This window comes from Manis javanica, chromosome 3, assembly GCF_040802235.1.
Source record: "Manis javanica isolate MJ-LG chromosome 3, MJ_LKY, whole genome shotgun sequence".
NCBI lineage: Eukaryota > Metazoa > Chordata > Mammalia > Pholidota > Manidae > Manis > Manis javanica.
The window spans coordinates 154,786,214-154,808,176 of NC_133158.1; the positions used below are offsets into that span (position 1 = coordinate 154,786,214).

Here is a 21,963-nt window from a genome sequence, read left to right on the forward strand (position 1 = left end):
CTTCACTGCTTGAGGGTAACCATTATCTTCGAGAAGAACAGAATCAATAAATTGCTTGTGTTAAGTTTATCTTACCAAGTATCTAGAGGACTGACAGTGGCTGGTGACATAATGTCTCACTGGAGAGGGACGTCATGAGACCACATGTCAAGGCTTCCCTCCCTTGGCCCTTTACCACATCCTAGAAATCATTAAAAAACACGAACCCTAAGCCTTTAAGTGCGCCTCCTCTCTGAGGCTGCCCACATTCCCCTTTCTTTGAGTGTGTGCTTTGCCTTATGTAAAACTTTCTTGCTGCTCAGCTTATGGCATTTTGATTCCTGCTCTTCCAAACTTGTCGGTGGGAGTTAATTAAAAACCCCTTTCCCAGTGGTAAGCCTCTTGGTTACTTCTCTACTTCATTCAATATTCTAGACTTAAGCACGAGTCTTCACCCTCTCTGTCCTACTTCAGACAAGTAGGGAAGGGCTACTGAGATGCCTGATTTGGGCTGGCAAGTTCCCATTGCTGGGGTGCCTGGATGGGACGATCATGCTCTTTAGTAGCCTGCCCGGAAATCTTTGCTTCAGGAAGTTCTCAGAACATCATTTCACTCCATCCAGTTCCCCGTGGCTCCCCCAAATGCACAGTAGGGGCTTAGTTCCCACACCATGCAGATCCAAGTGGACAGTGGATGCCAGGTGACCCCGGCCTCAGGAGTTGGTAAGGGATTTTCCCTGTGCCAAGCAGGAGTTTCATGCACTCTCCTCCCCCTCTTCTTTCTTGCTCTCTGCTGCCTGCATGGCTGCTGCCATTCACTACTACTCTTGCTTTAATGAATTCCTTCCTTACCTACACTCGTCTGACCTGTTCTCACGTTGTTTCTCTGTCAGCATCAAGAACCCTCTCTTGGGTTGAGGTCTCGCCAAGCGCACAAGGAGATCTCCCTGGACTGGACTGCCCTACAACAGGCTGCTAAGTGACCGAGTTAAGATTCAAACCCAGAGCTGTCTGATACCAGTGCTCTTCCTCAGTCCCCACTGTGTCCCTAATATGACCACTTTCCAAAAGGAAGGGATCCTGTAAGTGAATTATGGAGACAAACCTGGAAGATCAGACCAGGGGCTAAATGACAGATAGTCTGAAATCTCAAGAAATTTGAAAATAATTTAAAGAAAATCTTAAATACATGGAATTTAAATTATCGTCTGGAGAAACTACTTACTAAAAGAAGTTCATATAAAGAAGAACTGGGAACGGTGTGTGGGATAAACTGGAACAGTGAGAAAATGGAGGCTGGGGAATAGACAGGAGATAATTCCTATAGTTGAAGAACAGATAATAATTATCAGGGGGTGATGGGTGACCTGGGTAGGCTATTTACCCAGTAATCCAAGCAAACTCTACACTGGCAGTATCCACTGGGCCAAGAACCAGTATTCTCTATGGGTTATGTAACATTTCCTCTGCTCTGACTAATGAAAACTAAATGCGTTTGGGATGGAAATGACATATATGTAGATGAAGCACATAATTAGCTCTTATGCAACACTGATTTATGTAAATGAACACAATAAAGGAAGAAAGCCTTATTATAAAAGAAAGACAAGCATCACTCAGCTGTCCTCTCTAGGCTGAGGGTTTGAAATGAAGATCTTTTTACAGCTGACCTTTCTGGTTTTTATTAGTCCTCCAGGTTGGGCAAAAGATAGGCACTATTACATAGGTATTAAAGAAACCACTTGGAACTATGCTCCTACTGGTAAGAATATGCTCAATGGGAAGCCTTTTTCAGAAGATCAGTAAGTAATACATTTGCATTGAACAAGTTAATATCAGAAGCAAAAGTTGGTAATTGCTACTCATGGATAAAATGTTAATGAGGAATTGCCCATGATTGACCCTGTAAGGGCACACTGGCTATTAGAGCCACTTCCTTTGTTGTTGTTTTCATATAAGTATGGTGTGGAAGACATATTACTATAAATCAGAAATTACTCCTTCTTGTGGTTATCACCACTCTTGCTCTGTGGCAATATTCCCTGTTATTTCAGGGGATTTCTAATTATGTGTTTATCATCAATTTTGTTTGCATGGTGCTCAAGATGTGAAATAACACTTTCCCTTCTGTTATGGAATGTATGGCAGAGATTGTAAAATTGCAGCTATCTTCTTGATTTCTCTTTGCAGATAATTGGGAAGGGAAGGATAGAAGTTATGAGTGGGGGCTCTGATTTACTACATTTGTGTGTGTGGCCTCAAAGACCCCCCCAGGTCTAAACAATTTAAATTTGTAAACAATCCTAAATCATAGGAATCAATTTACTGCTTGAGGTCTAAAGTAACCTCAAAGTGGGATTAGAAACATTTTTGTGGTTCAGTACAAAGAATTTGATGAGTCTTTTAAACCAAAATGTCACGTATGCTACTTGCTACATTTGTATTTCATCTTCATCAGATCCTCCTATGAAATCTTTGCCTACAACACCTTTTTTGACTTCCATCACATTTTCTCCAGTGTAATTTTTGTCTATCAAAATTAGGCTATGGGCTTCTAATGACTAGTTTCAGTTGATGTAGTATTTTTTTTTCTTTAAAATCAAAATTTGTTAAAATTCTCTGTTTTCTTTGTTTATCTTTTACAGAGAGTTTCTTTCCTGGATCTATCTACAACGAGGCCAAAATAGGATAGGATCTGTTTATAAAAAGGCTTTGTATTTTCAGTACACTAATGATACATTTCAAACAATCATTGAAAAGCCACCCTGGCTGGGATTTTTAGGTCCAATAATTAAGGCAGAGACAGGAGACATCATTTATGTACATGTGAAAAATTTTGCTTCAAGAATCTATAGTTTTCATCCTCACGGACTCACCTACACCAAAGAAAATGAAGGTAAGTAGATCCTCTTTCCTTACATTCCTGAGCTTTTGCTTATGGAGAGGATGAGTCCACTACCTCCAGAAAGCAGGGTAATGAATGAACTGATTATCATTATGAACTAGGTGTAGTTTGGGGTAAATGCAGACTCTTACTTCTGATGTTTCTAATGTTTATATTCAAGACAGTCTTTTCAATTTCTCATCTTAAATGCGTGACCACCTTTATGAAGTTCCTGGGAAAGAAAACAAACTTTTCACTCACATGCATAAGAATTGTTTTAATGCAAAGTAACATTCATTCGTGGCTTAATAGAGAAAGCATAAGTCACATTCAAATTGTGTCATCTGATGGTTCCCATGCCCACAGTGCTTATTCTGTTTCCTAGGTGCTCTCTATCCTGATAATACTACAGGCTGGCAAAAGGAAGATGACCGTCTGCAGCCAGGAACACAGTATATTTACAAGTGGTTTGTAGAGGAAAAGCAGGGGCCTGGCCCCAATGACAGTAACTGCGTGACAAGGATTTACCACTCCCACGTAAACACTCCAAGAGATGTGGCTTCCGGACTTATAGGACCAATTCTGACTTGTAAAAGAGGTAACATACTTTTAAATTCTCCTTGTAGCAATAGAGACAACCAGAATATGTTGGCTCTCCACTCTCCTAGTGGAATTTGCTATCCAATGAGCTAGCTCCCTTTTCCTGCCTTGACCTTGATTCTCCTGCCGAGAAAAGTAAAGTTGCCATCCTAGACCCTGAGCACTAGATGGCAATCGTGAGTCCACCGCCTCAGTTCAAGTCAGTAATGGAAGTTGGTCACTAGGTGGCGGTCAAAATCAGTCAACTTGAGCCACTTAACACAACCTTACTGCCACCTTCCTCTCTCCTGCAAAGAACTGTTTCATCACAATGGGAGGAAATGGGAGGATGAGAGACTGTCTTCCTGTTCTTTGCATGCTTGGCTCTTTAGGATTCTGTTGGAGACATGCAACATTTTCTTTTATATTTTAAGCTGTCAGACTCAACAGTTTATTTTGTAGCAAAAAAATCATTGCAAAGAGGAATTTTGCTGGTTTTTTTTGTTTCAGGCACACTGGATGGAGACACGGAAAAATATATCGACAAATCTTATGTTCTGATGTTTTCTATAACTGATGAAAACAAGAGCTGGTATATCTATGACAATATTAATACATATACTGAAGCTGGCAGAGTTAATAGTAGTGATGCTGACTTCAAGGAGAGCAATCTTATGCACTGTAAGATTAAAGATAACTTTCTCATTCATAATGTCCTTAATTCTCACTTCTGTGGTTCTATTTAGTGATTTTCTTCTAGCCAAGAGTTTATATTTTTCAGTATTTTATTCAAGGTATGCTGTTTAATATGCAAGGCATCCAGTCAAACCCACTGGTTTTCAAAGTTTCATAGCAAGTAAAGTTAGGCAGATGCATTTGTTTTCTAAAGTTTGACAGTGATCAAAAGTGGATGGTAGAAAATAGGAGAGATGTAATTTGAAGGTAACAAATATTTTGGAAGAACAAAGATATGATTGACCAGATATTTAATGAAAATGTGTTTCTACATAGAATTTTTCAGGAAAGAGGCTCTCGTTATCTCAGTCACCTTTATCTTTGCTCTATTCTCTCGTGGACTTAGCTTCTTTCTATTCTTTTCCCCTTTTTACTGCTTTTTGCCTTTCAACTTATTTTTCCTCTTCTTGCCTCTAAATCCTTGTGCTCCTATCACTTCTACTCATATGCCATGTTTATGGCCTCCTTTTTTACAAACCACAAATCAAGTCCTGTTAAAGATTATGTGTGAGAACAATGTTGACACTGTGGGGTCTATGCAATGCAGAAATGCACAGAATGTATACCATGTGGCCCTAATCTACTATGCTTCATAGGTTAATGTACATTTGTTTTCAGCAATAAATGGATACACATATGGAAATCTGCCCAACCTCACCATGTGTGCAGGAGACAGGGTCAGGTGGCACTTTGTTGGCATGGGCGGTTTGTACGACATGCATCCCATCTATCTCCACGGACAAACTCTGATGTCTCGGAATCACAGGAAGGACGTCATTACCATCTTTCCTGCCTCACTGGAAGATGCCTTCATGGTGGCCAGTGGCCCTGGAGAGTGGATGCTGGGCTGTCAGATCTATGGTAGGAATTGATACTTTTACACAATACAGAGTCAGAGAGCTTCCAGTTTAAATCCATTACAAATGCCTCACTTGCCAAAGGGAAAAACTACTATGTAGGGAGGTGCCAGGATTTTCTTTTGGAAAGGCAATAATGAGGTAAGGACTGAAACTCAGATCTCTGACACTTTTAATTCAATGATAATAAACTCCCTCAGGATTTTTTCTGGGCTGGGGCAGAAAAAAAGTTCTGTTCATTAGCCTATGAATCTTACAAGAAACCTGAGTGTCAGAGCAGCTATCATTACAGCTATTTTTAAATTGAGAAAACAAGTTTCAACAGGTTAAAACAACGTAACTGTTACTAAACTCAAGAAGTTCACTTCTCTTTCTTTGTATGAAAATGGAGTTTACGTCTCTGATCAAAACCTTTCTCTTTTCTAAGTCCCATACTTTGGTTAGCATCATGCTTCAATTAATTATTTAAACAACTCAACAAGTATTTATCAGGATTTCCTCTGTGCTGTGTCCCTCCCAGGGCTAGGGAACAAAAAGAGAATCACACACAGCTATTGTTACTTGAGGACTGAAGTTAATGATAAAAAGGTTCTCACTTAGAAAAGAATATTATTTCCAGGTTAAAATGTACATTCAGTCCCACTCCTTCTATTCACTCACTTTGCAGGTGATTCCTTCATCTGAAACACCTGCTCAGCTCTGCAGAGAGGATACGGTCCGCCCTAGTAACCCTGGAAAGCCTCGGGAAGTTTCTAGGCTGATCAACCACACAGCTTTCTCCTGTGTTTCCTCTCTCTGTCTTACAGTTGTTTTTAAATTTACTTCTGGTCTGTTGGTGGTGGTGATAATTATAGGAATGCATGAATAGAATTCTGTTAGAAAGAGGAAGGAGGGAGAAAGGGAAAAATAGATGGGGTGGTGGCAAGCAGGCAGAAAAAGGAATGATACATGAGGTCATACCAGCTCAAGAGAGCTGATAGTTAAATAAACAAGCTGATAAACTCTTGGTAGCTTCAAACTGGCCACGGTGGGAGTATTTACACCACAAAAGTTAGCAAATGAAACACGTTTTGTTTTTTTATCTTTAGAGAATTGGTTTAAGAACATGCCATTAGTCCAACCCTACTCAAACACTATCCCAGTTCTCCTCCCAGAGAGTAATCCCTGTAATCAATTAGTAGTGCATATTAGCAAACCTGTTTGCTAGGTATTGCCATACAGTATATATAAACATGTAGAAATAAAAATACATAGCTATGTTTTGTGTTTTGTTTTACACAAGCAGATCACACTGCATATAATACTGTTACTTGCTTTCTTCACCCATCAGTGTGTCTTGAAATCTTTTCCATGGCATTCCCCATGCATCTGACTTATTCTTTTAAACTGTCATATAGTTTACCACATTCGGGATGTATCCCAATTTATTTAGCATTTGCCTATTGATTGACATTTAAATTGCTCTTCTTTTTTCATTTTATTAATGTTATAATCAACAGCTTTTTATTTGTATCTTTTTAAGTATGTACAAATATTTCTCTTGGCTAAGAAGTGAAATTATATAATGGAAATATACCAAGAAGTGAAATTATATAATGGAAGCATTTCTAATTTTAACAAATCCTCTCAGTTGCTTTCCAAAGAGTGTATACTAACTTACACTCCCACCAATAGTGCTCTAAAAACAGGACACAAGCCTGATGCCCTCATGGAATTATCTGCCTTGATTTTCCTCCTGCTTGCCTACTTATTAACTTAACAAGCCAACTAACTCATTAGTGACTAATGTTAGCAATTTCATACCTTTGCAGGAAGATGTTTTGGCCAAATAGACACTCGAATGCTTCTCAGTAGACAGGTGCCATCTTCATCTAGCAGTTGGTCCAGTGCAAGTTATTTTTGTCTAGTAATATGTGTTCCTCTACTATTCACCTTTGCCTGATGGTTTTTGTACTTGTTTAATAAATTTTAGGTTTCTGCATAGATTCCATAAGTAAAATACCTTAAATTTCTCAGAGAGGGGAAGTTGCAATATTGTTGGCTGAAATGCAAAATATATATGTACTAAGAAAAATGTTTTAATAACATTCTCTACTTGGGTTTACTGTTTTTCAGAGAGTGTGCAGGCCTTTTTCTATGTAAGGAATTGCCAGAAACCTTCAGCACCTGTTACTGGAATGCAAGTTATACAGTATTATATTGCTGCAAAGGAAATTTCTTGGAACTATGCTCCATATGGTATAGATTTCTTCACTAAAAAAAATTTAACAGCAGCTGGAAGGTAGTGATTCAGTGATTTAAATATTTATGCTTAAATAAAATAATTGAAGATTTCATATCCCAGCTACTCCTAAAAAGAGTTTAGGCACCTTATAATTAAAATATACTGATAAAATAAAAGAGGGAAAATAGTTATATCAAAAATTGGAAAATATTGCATCTAAGGATTTTTGGTACACAAAATTTTTCTCTAAGTGCTTTGGCAGCCAATGAATGCAAAGGAAAATGTACTGCTCGTATTTTTCCTTTCCCTAAATTTTTTTTTAATTAAGGCATCATTGATATACAATCTTGTGAAGGTTTCACATGAGCAACATTGTGTTTTCAACACTCAGCTATATTACCAAGTCCCCTCCAACCCACTGCAATCATTGTCCATCACCTCATTAAGATGTCATAGAGTCATTACTTGTCTTCTCTGCCTAACACTAAATTTAAAAATGGATATATTTTATAATAATGAGACATCTAACAACATAGTGGACAATGTCATCAATAGTAGTTTTGCAAAATTTCAAAAACATTCCTCCTGTGTAATTTGTACTTTCTTGTTAAGATCTGAAATATAATTAAATAATTTTCTATGACATCCTTAATATTATATAAATATTTTTTACTCCGTAATACCTAAGACTATATTATTATTATTTTAGTGACTAAAAACTAAGACTAACATATATTACTATGGCTTCATCATTTAAAAGTGCACAAAAAGTTTATCTGATACTCTAAACTGCTCTAATTGTATTTACCAATTTGAAAATTATAGGAGTTTTAATCTTTCTGGTCTACTAATGAAAGTTACATGTCAAAAAATATCAAGTTCTAAAATCACCAAAAAATCATGTTTCCCAATGTATTTATTTTTCTCTCATGCACAGAAAATTTGAGAAAACTAAAAATTTCTGTCAAGTGAATACTTTCTCTTCTCACATTTTAAGCTCAGCAATAAATTATTCAAGCTATGTGATAGAAATTTGTATTAATTGTGAGAAGGATATCTGAGTTTAGAGAAAAAATTAGATTCAGAATTAAATCCAACTCTTACATTGACTAAAATAAGTATGAATCAATATTAAATTCTTTTGACTTGCTTGAGTCTCCTAGCTATGAAATTCTGCGATGTCTTATTGAACACTTTTTCTCAGGGGACCCCATTTTATTTCATTATAGTAGAGTAAGAAGATAAGAATGATACCTCTCATCTTAATATTCTAGCATCTCTGCACATAGTTGTTTCAAAAACAATATTTTTTATTACTTACCCAAAAAGAAATCATACATAATGTTTTTAAAATTTTTATTCCAATAGAAAATTTGTAGATAAATAACTAGTAGACAGACATAGATACCTATATACACACGCATAGACAAAAGGCTATAAAGACTTGACAGTGGCTACATATAATGGTGGGATTGTGAAGATTTTAATTTTCTTTGTTATATTTTTATTTTCAAATGTTTTACAATAAGCATGCATTTCTTTTAAATAAATTAAAGTCCTTTAAAACAGATGTATGTAGATTCTTGCTTTCTTTTCATATGACCTCTGTACATTGAAAAGTTCTTTGTGTTTCTACTCTTTCTACACAGTGAATCTCAGGAATTTTTCAAACAAAGTCCAACCAGAATTGGAGGAATTTACAAAAAAATAGTTTACCGTGAATACACAGATGCTTCCTTCCAAACAGAGAAGGCAAGAGAAAAACACCTTGGGATCCTCGGTAAAATTCCATTCATAGCTTACAGGGTTATAAACACCATTTACATATATTCTGTGCCTCGAAATAGTATTTACTTACCCACTGTTTTGGAAATCTTAGCAGTCATCTTATAACCTTATGAAAATAAAACATTCTGACTCACCCAATTTTAAACTACATTCTTTTGTCCCCATAAATCCAAAAAGATGAATATATTCATGTGACCCAGTGTGGCTTTCCAAGACCCTGAACCACCTGGATCTCTGGTAGTTGGACATGTTTCTGGTTCGCGACATCATCTCTTCAGTTTATTCCTAGAAGAAGAGTAACAGAGCCTGACGTGCATGAAAACCTGAGGACAGCTCCTAACTCTGTTGGTTTCTAGGCCCTGTCATTAAGGCGGAGGTGGGAAAGATCCTCAAGATCACTTTCTATAACAATGCCTCCCTGACGCTCAGCATTCAGCCTCACGGACTACGTTACAGCAAGAGCAATGAGGGCTCCTTCTACAAAACCCCCGGAGGAAGTAAGTAGGGCTCAAGGGAGACCCGAGCAAGCCGTATGGCAGTATAATGTCAGCGAGCAAATAAAACTTCTGAAATCATTGTGCAGCCCCCTTTTCACGTCAGTGCAGCTGTGCGTACTTGCTGTGGCAGTGGTTCCTTCAGCCTCTTTGAGCTGTCACCCGAGGTGCTACGGGGTGAGCAAGATACAGACCTTGCTCGCAGAGATCTCACAGGCTAAACCAGGGTACCTTTGGTCCTAGGTCCTATTTTACAAGTGTTTATTTCTTCCTAGGTACCCCTCCACCCTCCTCTCATGTAAGTCCTGGCACAACATTTGTCTATACATGGGAAGTTCCAAGCGATGTGGGTCCTACTGCCACAGATCCTGACTGCCTGACCTGGTTATACTACTCCTCAGTAAATATGGCACGAGACACCAACAGTGGCCTCGTGGGGCCTCTCCTCGTGTGCAGAAATGGAAGTCTAGGAGAGGATGGCAAACAGGTGAGTCATGGGGCTAACGCCCAAGTGTGCCTTCCTGAAGTTCACCGGAGACAGAACTGCAGAGGGAACAGAACACAATGTGGCAATCAGCAGCTTCAGTTTCCTCTGTGTGCTGATGTCTTCCAATTCGATTCTTTCCTCAACTCCAGACCTGTGTCTTCCTCTGCCCAATGAATGCCCACCCTGGCATGTTCCACAGACATGTCTACTTCCACTTGACTCTCTTAGTCTTCCCCTGGACAGCCACTGCCTGGCCCTCCCTCCTGTAACTCAGCCTCTTTTCCTCTATTCTGTGTCTTAGTCAATGACACCACCAAACCTCAGATTCCCACTGAGAACCCTTTCTTTCCCACCCCCTCGTTAGTCACCAAATGCCCCCACCACTGCCTTATCTTAGGCACCATCATCTCTGAATCCCTTTACCCCCCTGACTCCTGTCCCCAGCCTCACTCTGCTTCAGTGTGGCACCACATCCTTCCCTTCAGATGGAATCTCGGCATTCTCCACACGTGTTGGCTTGGAAGCCAGAACATCAGACCCTGTTGGTCACTCCAGATACATGCCTTCATCCCTACGCCCTATACACACCCTTCTGGCCTTATTGCAGAAGTAGTTTGTTAGTCCCTAAGTCACATCTTATTTGATCGAAGTCACATCTCTTTGGTTTTGCCTTTCGTCTGTCTTGAATGGCCTTTTGTCACCATTTTGCCTGCTAAAAGGAGGAACATTTTTTTTTGAGAGGGCATCTCTCATATTTATTGATCAAATGGTTGTTAACAACAATAAAATTCTGTATGGGGGGGGGGTCAATGCTCAATGCACAATCATTAATCCATCTCAAGCCTAATTCTCGTCAGTCTCCAATCTTCTGAAACATAACGAACAAGTTCTTACATGGTGAATGAATTCTTACATAGTGAATAAGTTCTTACATGGTGAACAGTACAAGGACATTCATCACAGAAACTCGGTTTTGATCACGCATTATGAACTATAAACAATCAGGTCAAATATGAATATTCGTTTGATTTTTATACTTGATTTATATGTGGATCCCACATTTCTCCCTTTATTATTATTATTATTGTTATTTTTAATAAAATGCTGAAGTGGTAGGTAGATGCAAGATAAAGGTAGAAAACATAGTTTAGTGTTGTAAGAGAGCAATTGTAGATGATCATGTGTGTGCCTGTAGACTATGTGCTAATCCAAGCTAGACAAGGGCAATAAAACATCCACGGATGCAGAAGCTTTCTCTCAAAACAGGGGGGGGGGTGAGTTTCTAAACTTCATCACTGTTGTTCCCCGATTTCTCACCTGATGGCCCCCCTGCGACTGTGCCTGTCTTAGGTTGTTAAAGGAGGAACATTTTTAAAACTCAGACTGAGAGTCCCTTCTTGCCCTTCAGACAATATTCCTCAGCTAAGGTTAACTGAAGTGCCTACAGGTTATCACAGTTCCTTGTGTATGTTTCTATTAGAGAACTAACCCATGTAATTATCTTTATTGGCCCATCTCTCCCACTAGACTACAAATTCCTTGAAACCATACATAAGGTTTTATTAATTTTTTTGTAACAACCACAACTGCTCTCTGGCATGTAGTAAGTGTTCAGTAAATGCTTGTGGAATGAAATTCTCTTGTTCCTCACTCACAAGCCAACTGATATCCAAGTTCTTTTATGCATTTTAATTAATATGTAATAAATCCTTATAAATCCCCAAATATAAAGATATGTAGAATTAAATGTATAGTTTATTTAAAATGTGACTATATATCAATATCAATCTCCATAATGAAAGTTTTGATGAAGATTAGATGTAGGGATTTAGAATAAGAACTTTGTATGAAAACAGCTGTAGAGATTTCTCCTAACTTCTTGGTTCTGTGATAAATCCATTCACTGGGATTCATAGCTTTATATAGAATGTCCTTAAGTGTAAAAGTCACTTGGTCAGATTTTCCAGGAGTATGCACATCCATTGTGTGGCAAGTCCTGTATGCAGATGAACCACTCAAGTAGACTTTGAATATGGACCATCTATACTTACGTCTATTCCTCTTTGTATTCTCACGCACAGAAAAGAATAGACAAAGAGTTTTATCTGCTTCCCACAATTTTTGATGAAAATAAAAGTGGTCTCTTGGATGAAAATATCAAAACATTTACCACAGAGCCTGAAAATGTGAATAAAGAGGATCCAGACTTCCAACATTCTAACGAGATGTACTGTAAGGGAACATTTAATTTACAAGATAAATGCATTAAGCAATTTTTAAATTTCATTATGCCTAAAGAATTACAGATTGTTTAAAAAAAGATGCACATTTTCTCCCTGATGGTTGGTTTATATGTTTCATATTTTCTTTAATTAAAAACATTGCCAATTAGGGTGAGTGTGTTAAATTCAATTTACTAAATATTTACCAATGCCTTTCTGGTGCAACATGTTGTTTTGCTACTATTACATGTGAGACAGAAAAGTCATGCATTTCTCTATTGCTAAATTAGTAGAGTGGGTAGGCTGAGTGTTTGTTGAATTGGTTGGTTGGCTGGTTTTTTGAAGACAGTGCAAAGTGTAGGAGAGAAGGGATTGGTCTAGAATCTGGAAACCTGGACTCTGGTCTTACTAGTTCCATTCTTTGGCTGATTGACACTGGACAAGCAAGTGCCTCTCTGGCCTTAGTTTTCTCAAATCTAAAAGGATGGGGTTGACTCAGATCATCTTGACATTCTCGCATGAATAAATGGCTTTATGAGTCCTTTGTTTATTTTCAAAAAGATGTCAAGTACCAGTAAGTTAATTACTCTTTTCTCTGTCACAAATATCTTGCAGCCATAAATGGATACATGTATGGAAATCTGCCTGGACTGGATATGTGCTTAGGAGACAACATTTCATGGCATGTTCTTAGTGTGGGATCATATGAAGACTTACATGGGATATATTTTTCAGGAAATACATTCACTTCCTTAGGAGCAAGAGATGACACTATAGCTCTGTTTCCCCACACCTCCCGGACACTTTTTATGAAGCCCGATTCCACAGGTAAGTAGGGGATCTCCTTCTTCAGCTTGAAACACATCCTAACTATGAAAAACAGTGTATTTACATGCCCTGAATACTGTTTGCACATGGGGAAAAAAAGGAACTTACCCAAGTAGTGCTTGAAAAACGTTTGCACTGCTCTATTTAGCTTATGGAAGTATTGGTATATCATTTTTCTGTAAAGAGAAATCCCTTCAGCCCCTATCAGTTTTCTCTTCCTGGGCTCCAGGCACTAAATCAACCCACGCTACTCAAAAACGTCACAGGTGCTTTGAAGCATTTTGTTTTCATCTCTCATACTCTGCCTTTCTTACTCGTCTGCCCTTTGTTTCCCAGGCCTTTCTTCTGCTTCCACCTTACCTTACCCACCGTACCTCCTATTCCTCCTGCCCTGCCCCCCACTCCTACACCACCAGCCCCTTCCCCCCTCCTCCCCCTGTCCCCTCCCCCTACTCCTCCCACCTCCACCCCTTTACTTCTCTCCTTGCCAGCTTTGCTTTCTAGGGAAATGTTTTGACTTCAGTGAGATTGCTGCTGGCAAACTTTTCTTTAAAAAGCACCTCAAATCAGAGAATTGCTATGGGAATCAGAGGAGCCAATTGAATACTCTTATTTGTAAAATAGGGATTGTAATAATTTACAGCCTTAAAAAGGGATTGACAAGGATCAGATGAGATAGATGTTTCTATCAGAAGCGCCTGACATTTGTTAGCCTTTCAGTAAAATGTTAGTTCCCTCTTTTACGCTGTTGATCCTTTACATACATATATGCACACATACTAAAAAAAAAAATCCATCCATCTTGGTAAAAAAAACTACTGACACCAGTCAAATACTGGCTCCACAATAAACTAGCTACTCTGTAATATCATGGATTATTATAATTATAATGGACATTACTATTATAATATCAAGTAACATACTCTGTGATATCAGAGAGTCATTTGATTACATTTTTTGTTCTACTTTTCAAACAAACAAAACCTGTGATTAAGAGCAATTGGAGGAAAAAAAGAGAGATCTTTCTCCCTCACTCTTTCTCTTCTCTGCTGTACACGCTGACTCAGAGGCAAATGATCACCTGCCCCCACCCCGCTTCTTCTCCTTTCCCCTGTAGAGGGTTTCCAAGACTTAAAAAAAAAAATCGCCTATTCTTCACTCTTTTTCCTAAACAACATCAGCTACAGTAAACCACCTACTACACGTCAAGCACTGTGCTAAACAGGAATCATTTCTTTCCAAACAACTTCTCTTTCCCAAACCCTCTGGGTCTGAAGGTTTTGCTTCCCTGGCAGTCTTCTTGAATCTTACCCTTCACAGACATTGGTGATGATTAAGATATGATGGACATAAATTTGCAAAACGAAAGACAACTGGAATGCAGGTGGAATGTACTGGTCTGCACCAGGATGGAATTTTTTGTTGTAGAAGCTTGTTTATTTATTTCTGTGGTCATTGTTTTTGGTTTTTAACATATTAGTCTGATTCTCTTCAACTTCCTTTCATCAACCCCACTGCTACCACCCTCATCCAAGCCACCATCATCTCTCATAGGTTATTTTAATAGCATCCTAACAGGTCTCCTTCCTCCTGCCCTTGCCGCACTACAGTGTATTCTTAACACAGCTGCCCGAGTGTCCTTATGTCACTCATCAACTCAAACTCCCATAACAGCTCCCCATTTCACTGAGTAAACGCTAGACTTTTCAGTGGCCCACAGTGAACTAGCCCTCCAAGCAGCCCTCCATGTGATGCAGCCCCCCACCCCTCACCAGTTCCGTCTCCCAGGCTTCTGTCCTTGCTCACTCGACTGCAGACGCACAGGCCTTTTGAATGGTCTCCAGCTGCGTGAAGCAGGCCCTCAGCTTGAGGATTTTGCTCCTGTTTCCTCTGCCTGGATTGCTCTCTGCCCAGCTCCACCCTACCTTTGGTGAGTCTTTGTCCAAATGTCCTGTCAAAGCCTCCCCGGACCATCCTATAAAATACTGCTAAAAATTGAGCATCACCCCTATACCCCGAATTCTCAGTCCTCTTCACCCTGCCTTACTTTTTTTCTTCAATCCATAGCACTTCTCACCTTTCAACATACATAAAAGTTACTATGTTTACTGCCTCCACAACACTCTCCAATGTGAAATCAAAGACAAGGATTTTTAATGATTTTTTTCAGTGATATTTCTTCCCAAGTGCCTACAGATATGTCTGGCAAAAGAAGATAGGCAATAAATATTTGTCAAATTCATGAAAGAATGAATAAGCTATCTTAACTATATTTCTTTTGGGGGTTTGTATCTTACAGATGACTTCACAGAGAAAAGAAATCTGGATGCAAAGCTTTAAGCGTTCTTCTTTGATTCACTTCTAGGAAGTTTTTCTCTGGTTTGTATGACAACACAGCACTATCAAGGAGGCATGAAACATAAATACCGCGTGAGGCAGTGTGCGGAGCCGGGCCCTGATCACACACAGTACCAGGAAGCAAAAGTTATTTATATCGCAGCCGAGGAGGTTGCGTGGGATTACACACCCAGCAGGAAGTGGGAGAAAGAACTGCAACGTTTACTGGGAGTCAAGTACGGCTGTAACTCCAGTCTTTATTTGGAAAGGGTTTTTCCTTTCAGTCACGTGGCGGGGGCGCTATTTATTTATGTTTGTTATGGCAGGCGTGGGAGGTACGCGTTTGCCCAGGGGGTTGTGTGTAGGACAAAGTCAATTACAGATAGCTTCAAAATGTCTGAGTGCGTGATATCTTATAAGTGATAAGTGTATAAATGACTTCAAATCTGTCTAAACAGCTACGTAACTTGTGTGCTTTGTTTCTTCCTGCCTCTCACTTCCTTGCATCCTACCTTCCTTATGTGTGTTTACCATCCAATTTCATCACTTTGCGGAATATAGAGACCATAACTTCAGCTACATTCAACGCTTGGAATCACTCAGATTTTCCTTTTGTCTTTATTTGTTTCTATCTCTGCTCTTCTAGCTCAAACTGAAGGCACTAATTTTTCTTTTTTGTAAAATTTCATTTCTTTCTCTGATTTTTCTATTTATTCCTTTATCAAAACTAAAATTTCATCCTGAAAACATGTTTGAAAGTATGGAGTGAATGTCCAATAATCTTACCCAACTTAATGTATTTTTATAAAAATAATTACTTTCCAAGGTAAAATACCCTCTAGATATTAGTAAATTGTTTTATTTCAATAAGACGTTCTTTCATATGAGAATTTGTCTTATTTAATGATTAAATTACCAACTTTGTGGAATTTTTTGTTTCCGTTTTTATTTTCTTAAAGCAAAACAAACATCTATTTGGATAGAACTGGGACGTTTCTTGGGTCTAAATACAAGAAAGTCATATACCGTCAATACGATGATATCACATTCGCAAATCAAACCAAAAGAAATAAAGATGAAGAACATCTGGGGATACTAGGTATTGATATACTATAAGATTGGTTTTGCAGTTTTTGTTCTTGTCCACAGACACTAGAGATTGTTTGCACACATTGAAGATATTGTCAACCTCCACTCTGACAGAGGAAAGTGCCTGTAAATTCTGTTTCTAATCTGTTTGGCATGTTCTGGTGTGGGAACCTGAGAAGATGGATTTACATGTTGATGGAGGAAGTTTTACTACTCTTGGCTCCCTCATCAGCCTCTTGAGTTTGTTCGTTTGTGACCCCAGAGGGAGTCTGTGCTGTCCAGCTCCCACTGCTATTAGGCAGGATCTTATTTTTAGTAACAGCAAGAAGTTTGTTTTCTCTAGGATTCTGGCCAAATGCACCAAAATAGGTTGAACAAAATCACCCTCTAGACTCCATTATAATTTGTACAAAAAAGGAAAAACACTTCATGGAAAAGGGAAAATACATATAGTGCTTGGGGAAGTGGATCGGTCGTGAGGCACTGTCTTTAGCCGACATCTATGTGTCCACCAAGTATCTTCAGAGCTCTGATTTTAGTGATTATAGCACAAGCTAAGGAGGGTTCTCTCTGCTGAGTTCATCTCAACACCATCTCTTCTTCAGAATTCTTAGAGCCACTGACATAATCTGCTTCCAAATAGAAGATTTAAAACAAATTTCATACATCTGGTTATTTGGCCTGAGCTGGAAGAGAGAGTGTAACGAAAGGGTCTTCAGTCTGTAAAAGAGGAAATCTCTCTGGGTCAATAAAAAGGCCAGGCAACTCCTTCCCATCCTACACTAGGGTTGGGGAGTAAAGAACAAAAGGCTTAAGTGATCAGATTGGTCAAGAAGGAAAATAAAAGGTTCCCCTTCTAACCTGTGTGGTGCTCATCACAGTAAGTTATCTAGAAAAGTAGCTTATAAAGATTCCAGATGACTTAAATTTCCCATAAGTCAACAATGACCCACTTGTTACAAGTGTTTGTGTTTCATTTGGCTGCCTGTTAAGGAAAAGGATGAGAATAAGTCACTATATAAATACTTTAAGAGGACAGGTGATTCATAATTTAAAATAATAACAATTATCCACACATTTCCCTTTTTGTATTTCCTAGGCCCTTTAATATTTCTCAGCCCTGGTGAAGAAGTCCAAATTATCTTTAAAAATAATGCCTCAAGACCATATTCTATCCACGCTCATGGAGTGAAAACGAATTACTCCACTGTTGCTCCGACACAGCCAGGTAACTGCTTTGGGAGAAAAAAGCCCCAGAGCTTTTATGCAGGTTGATGGGGCTACACTGTTTTTTCTTAAATATGGGTGTAGTTCCAGATGAGACCAACAGATTAGTAAGAAGGGCCTGAAAAAGAATTTGGAAGAGAAGTTCCTTTTGCAAGTTTGAGTTTGCTTTTCAGAAGGGGCACCTTGGGCAAAACTCTGGGGTGTATGCAATTTCTCCACTATAGCCTCCCTACCTCTCACCTCTCCACCTGTCCATCTGCCAGGTAGTCTTATGCTATGTTCAATCTCTCCAACTCAAGTGCTAAAATAGGAATGAGTACAAGATGCAATGTGTGAGGAAAAGGGCAAAGGAGAAAATTGAGATTCTCAGAGGAAGTAATGTGCCATATGAATTAACATTTCCATGGCATCACTACTATACAGCATTTGGCACACTCAACTGATTAGAAAATAAATACTTTTAATAGAAATACCCAGGAAGGAGACTGAAATGAAGATTCATGTGCAGTTAGTGCTCTTGGTATCAATGACTATGGAAAGAAAGAAAAAGAAGCAGAATTGAGAAGAGGAGAGGCTGAGCGGAGATTCAGCCTCAATAGCAATCACACAGGCAACCTTAGGAGAAGTTCTGACAACAGGCTGACCCTCAGCTGTCCTGAGCTGGAGTGAGCGAGCTGGGCCTGTGTGTCCCTGCATCAGTCACTGGATGCAGGCTTGGGTGGGGTGCCTTTCTTCAGCCAAGGCCATCACTGAAGGGGACTGCCACCTTGTGGAGCATCGAGCCCTTCATTCCTAAAGGGTGATGGGAGAGGGGCATCCAGAATGTCCACCACAGCTGCCCACCAAAACAAGTAGTTCTGGGGACTATGGATATCAAGGAAAGAGCAAGGGAAAGATTTGTGGGACCAAAGGACTGAAGGTAGACTTTGATGGTGGGTGAAATAGTCCCTTCTGATTTTAAAAACAGTCTTCTTGGTGGTACCAAAGGGAATCTCCTATCAAGGGAGTTTGCAAGTCAGCAGTTCTGATCAGTCAGGGAAGGATAACATTGCATGCATTCCACAAATGCTTCTAAGTACCTGCTGTGTCCCCAGGCACTGTGGTGTGCTGGAGAGGAAAAGTACTAAGTAGACTATTAAAGATTCTGAAGAAGAGAGGCTAGTGAGATGCTTGGGAACAGTGACTTAAGCCTCTGGAAGCAGGCAATGTGGGATTATACATACAGTGAGGGACAGAGGCAGGAGGGGATATCCAAAGCAACTTCCTTGCAAGAGGCAAGAGTGTAAAATGCAGCTTCTGCAGGGCTAATGCAAACACTCTGGGGATGGGGAGGAGGCAGGTAATTCACAACTGGAAGGGCCAGAGTTGGGATGCAAAACAAACCCGTCACATTTCAAAGCCTGAGTTATCTTCACTACAGTAAGTACATGTTGAACAAATGAATGAGATATTTAATGTTTGACATTTTTCAATGGCGGAATCACTATAAGGTTTGACCCAGTAACCCTGAGAACATAATAGTCAACACTGATAAAGACATTAACCTTGCCCTATGGTCCAGGTAATACAACACCAAGGGCTTCATTTGCATTATCTCCTGTAACCCCTAAATGACCATTTTATGCGCATGAGAAAGCTGAAGCTCAGAACGTAAGCACATTGACCAAGATCCCAAAGCCAGGAGCAGTGCAGACAGATGTGAAAACTAGGACTGTACTGCCTACCATTTGTGTAGCTTTAGGATTTGTTCAGTATAATCATCTCGATAAAGATGTGTGGTTTAGAAAAAACCTATTTAAATACACTGTATTTGTCTATTATAGGAGAGATTCAAACATACATCTGGCAGATTCCTGAAAGATCTGGTCCTGCCTCAGAGGACTTCGAGTGCATACCTTGGTTTTACTATTCGACTGTGGATGTGGTTAAGGTAAATTTTAAACCAAATTTCAGTTTTTCTCTTATCTTCCCTTAGAAATTATAATGGAAGGAAGGAGTTTATTTTTGTTGAAAAAAAATCTTAGTTCTAGGTAAACTTTCTATTAGCTATCCTAAATGCTGCTTGGCTTTAAATCCTATACAGGTGTGCATTTTTCAAGAGCAAAATATACTACACATATTTTCAAAAATGTCCCTGTGAATTGAACACCATACATCATTATATAATAATATCTCCTCTTTGTTTTATTGAATAGGATTCAGGTTACAGGAAACAAAGTATGAAGTTTAAAAAGTCTGTGATTAATGAGAAATACACACATATGTATATATATATATTTAAAACCATCAACTCTGGAGTTGCAGTTTATTTGCATTCAGCAACAACAAAACAAAGAGTTCCATCTTTGAACTTTTAGTTGCTTTGGCCCACTCTCTGCCTGGAACAAAAAGCTGCATAGACATTCAGCCGCAAAACAAAAAGAGTTTAAATAAACCAAGACCGGCTGAAGCCGCTGCGGGGGCCGAGGTATCAGAGGACAAAACATCCCAAACGTCCAGACTACTCTGCCAACCAGTTCCAAAACCAGCGAATTCTAATTACCTCCAAAGTTCTGTTTTTTAATTAAAATTTCAAAAACAGCTAAATCCACCAAGGAAAGCACGTTAAGTCCCTTTCAGTAGTTTGTTGTTCTCTTTAGACTTAAGCTCTAATGAATGAGGTGATAATTCTTTTTTAATCGAAGAGTTAGTATGTCAGGTATTTTATTCCTTATTCTCAGACTTAGAATCCTAATAATTAAAAACTCAGGATCTGACCTCACTAGAACTAACACTTGATTCCACTCTATTTATTGGGGGTAAATTTTTAGTTGCGGGCACAATCATCTTGCTTTTCCTCTGCAGGATCTTAACAGCGGACTGGTAGGCCCTCTGATTGTCTGTCACAAAAACAACAAAGCCAGCGTAGTTCATCGTGTTCTACACTTTATGAATTTTGATGAAAACAGATCCTGGTACTTTGAAGAAAATATCAATACCTATTCTCCAGAACCAGATAAAGTAGACAGGAGCGATCCTGAATTTGAGCTCAGCAACATAATGCACGGTAATGTCCATTAACTAACTCACCAGCTGTAGCCCACCGGTTATCTGGCACAAAGAGAACAGGTGAAGAGTCACATTTGTTAAGCTCAGCATAATTTAGAGAACACAATCACACAGAGCTGTCGTGTAGACCATGTGGGTCAGGGGTCAGCAACCTGTTTTCATACAGGGCTGAGAAGTAAAGAATTTAAGCTTGTAGACCATATGTTCTCTACCATAAGCTGCCTTGTATTCTGGCCATGGTCCCACAGAAGCAACCATAGGCAAGATGAAAACAAATGGAAATGGCTACAAGCCAGTATGACTTCATCTATGGATGCTAAAACTTGTATTTCATGTAATTTTCACATGTCAGGAAATACTGCTCTTTTTTTAAAAGTTTTTTTCAGCCTTTTAGAAATTTTAAACCCATTCTTTGCTCATGGGTCATAGAAAAACAGTCATTGAGTGGCCTGGATCTGGCCTGTGGACTACAGGCTACTGAGTTGGCAGTGTGGCAAATTTCTATGCCTCTGGAGCTATGCAGGCAATGTAAAGCCAAGAAATCCAGTTATCATTTCTGGAGGGCCTTGCTATGTACTTTCTAAGTATTTTGCCTGGATGAACACATGGGGAGGTGGGGCTTGAGGCAAACTGGAGCACACGTTGCCCCACCTAATCTTCCCCACCATTACCAGGCAGAAAAAAATACAGTGCTCATCAACCAAAATTCATTGATAGGTTGATGGTGACATCCGGTGTCTGACCTCTCCCAATCTAGAATCACAGTAACGAGACAATTATTCAAATAAAAAGCACACAAACAATCTCACTTACTTACAGTTTTGGTCAAACTTCTGGTTCCAGTCATTTTACCTGCTGAAACTTGGGGATATGACTGGGTAAGGGGGTCATCAGTAAGGCAAACCCAGATATGATCATTTTCCACTCCTTCAGGGTTTTTCCTCAAGAAATACATGTAAATTTAAACTTTATTCCAGGACTACATACATTCTACCCATACTCTTTTTATAAGCCTCAGTGGGGGGGGGGGGCACAAAGCACCATACCAGGCCCTGAGAAAATACAAAGGCCAGTAAAATGGGGCATCTCCTCAAGTTGTTCACAGTGTAGGGGTGGCAGACTTGTGCACTGCTACACTATAAGGCCGACTTAGGGGCGACGCTCTAACAGAAATATAAATGTGTG

General features: G+C 39.2%; 1 protein-coding gene across 4 annotated transcripts in view; it reads left to right on the plus strand.

Annotated features, from left to right (window-relative positions):
- Positions 1-1,607: 1,607 nt before the first annotated feature.
- LOC108409404 (ceruloplasmin-like) overlaps positions 1,608-21,963 on the plus strand; it is a 33,579-nt gene continuing 13,223 nt past the window's right edge. For all 4 annotated transcript variants that reach the window (XR_012129456.1, XR_012129457.1, XR_012129458.1 and 1 more), the window contains exons 1-16: positions 1,608-1,781; positions 2,625-2,875; positions 3,249-3,461; positions 3,953-4,123; positions 4,796-5,038; positions 7,150-7,315; positions 8,908-9,038; positions 9,403-9,543; positions 9,816-10,027; positions 12,109-12,259; positions 12,865-13,077; positions 15,443-15,650; positions 16,374-16,513; positions 17,603-17,731; positions 19,554-19,660; positions 20,575-20,776. Coding sequence is in view for 1 of the 4 variants with exons in the window: in XM_017679975.3 (XP_017535464.3) it covers positions 1,627-1,781; positions 2,625-2,875; positions 3,249-3,461; positions 3,953-4,123; positions 4,796-5,038; positions 7,150-7,315; positions 8,908-9,038; positions 9,403-9,543; positions 9,816-10,027; positions 12,109-12,259; positions 12,865-13,077; positions 15,443-15,650; positions 16,374-16,513; positions 17,603-17,731; positions 19,554-19,660; positions 20,575-20,776 (2,833 nt within the window). In the remaining 3 variants the exon portion in view is untranslated. The remainder of the gene's footprint in view (positions 1,782-2,624; positions 2,876-3,248; positions 3,462-3,952; positions 4,124-4,795; positions 5,039-7,149; positions 7,316-8,907; positions 9,039-9,402; positions 9,544-9,815; positions 10,028-12,108; positions 12,260-12,864; positions 13,078-15,442; positions 15,651-16,373; positions 16,514-17,602; positions 17,732-19,553; positions 19,661-20,574; positions 20,777-21,963) is intronic.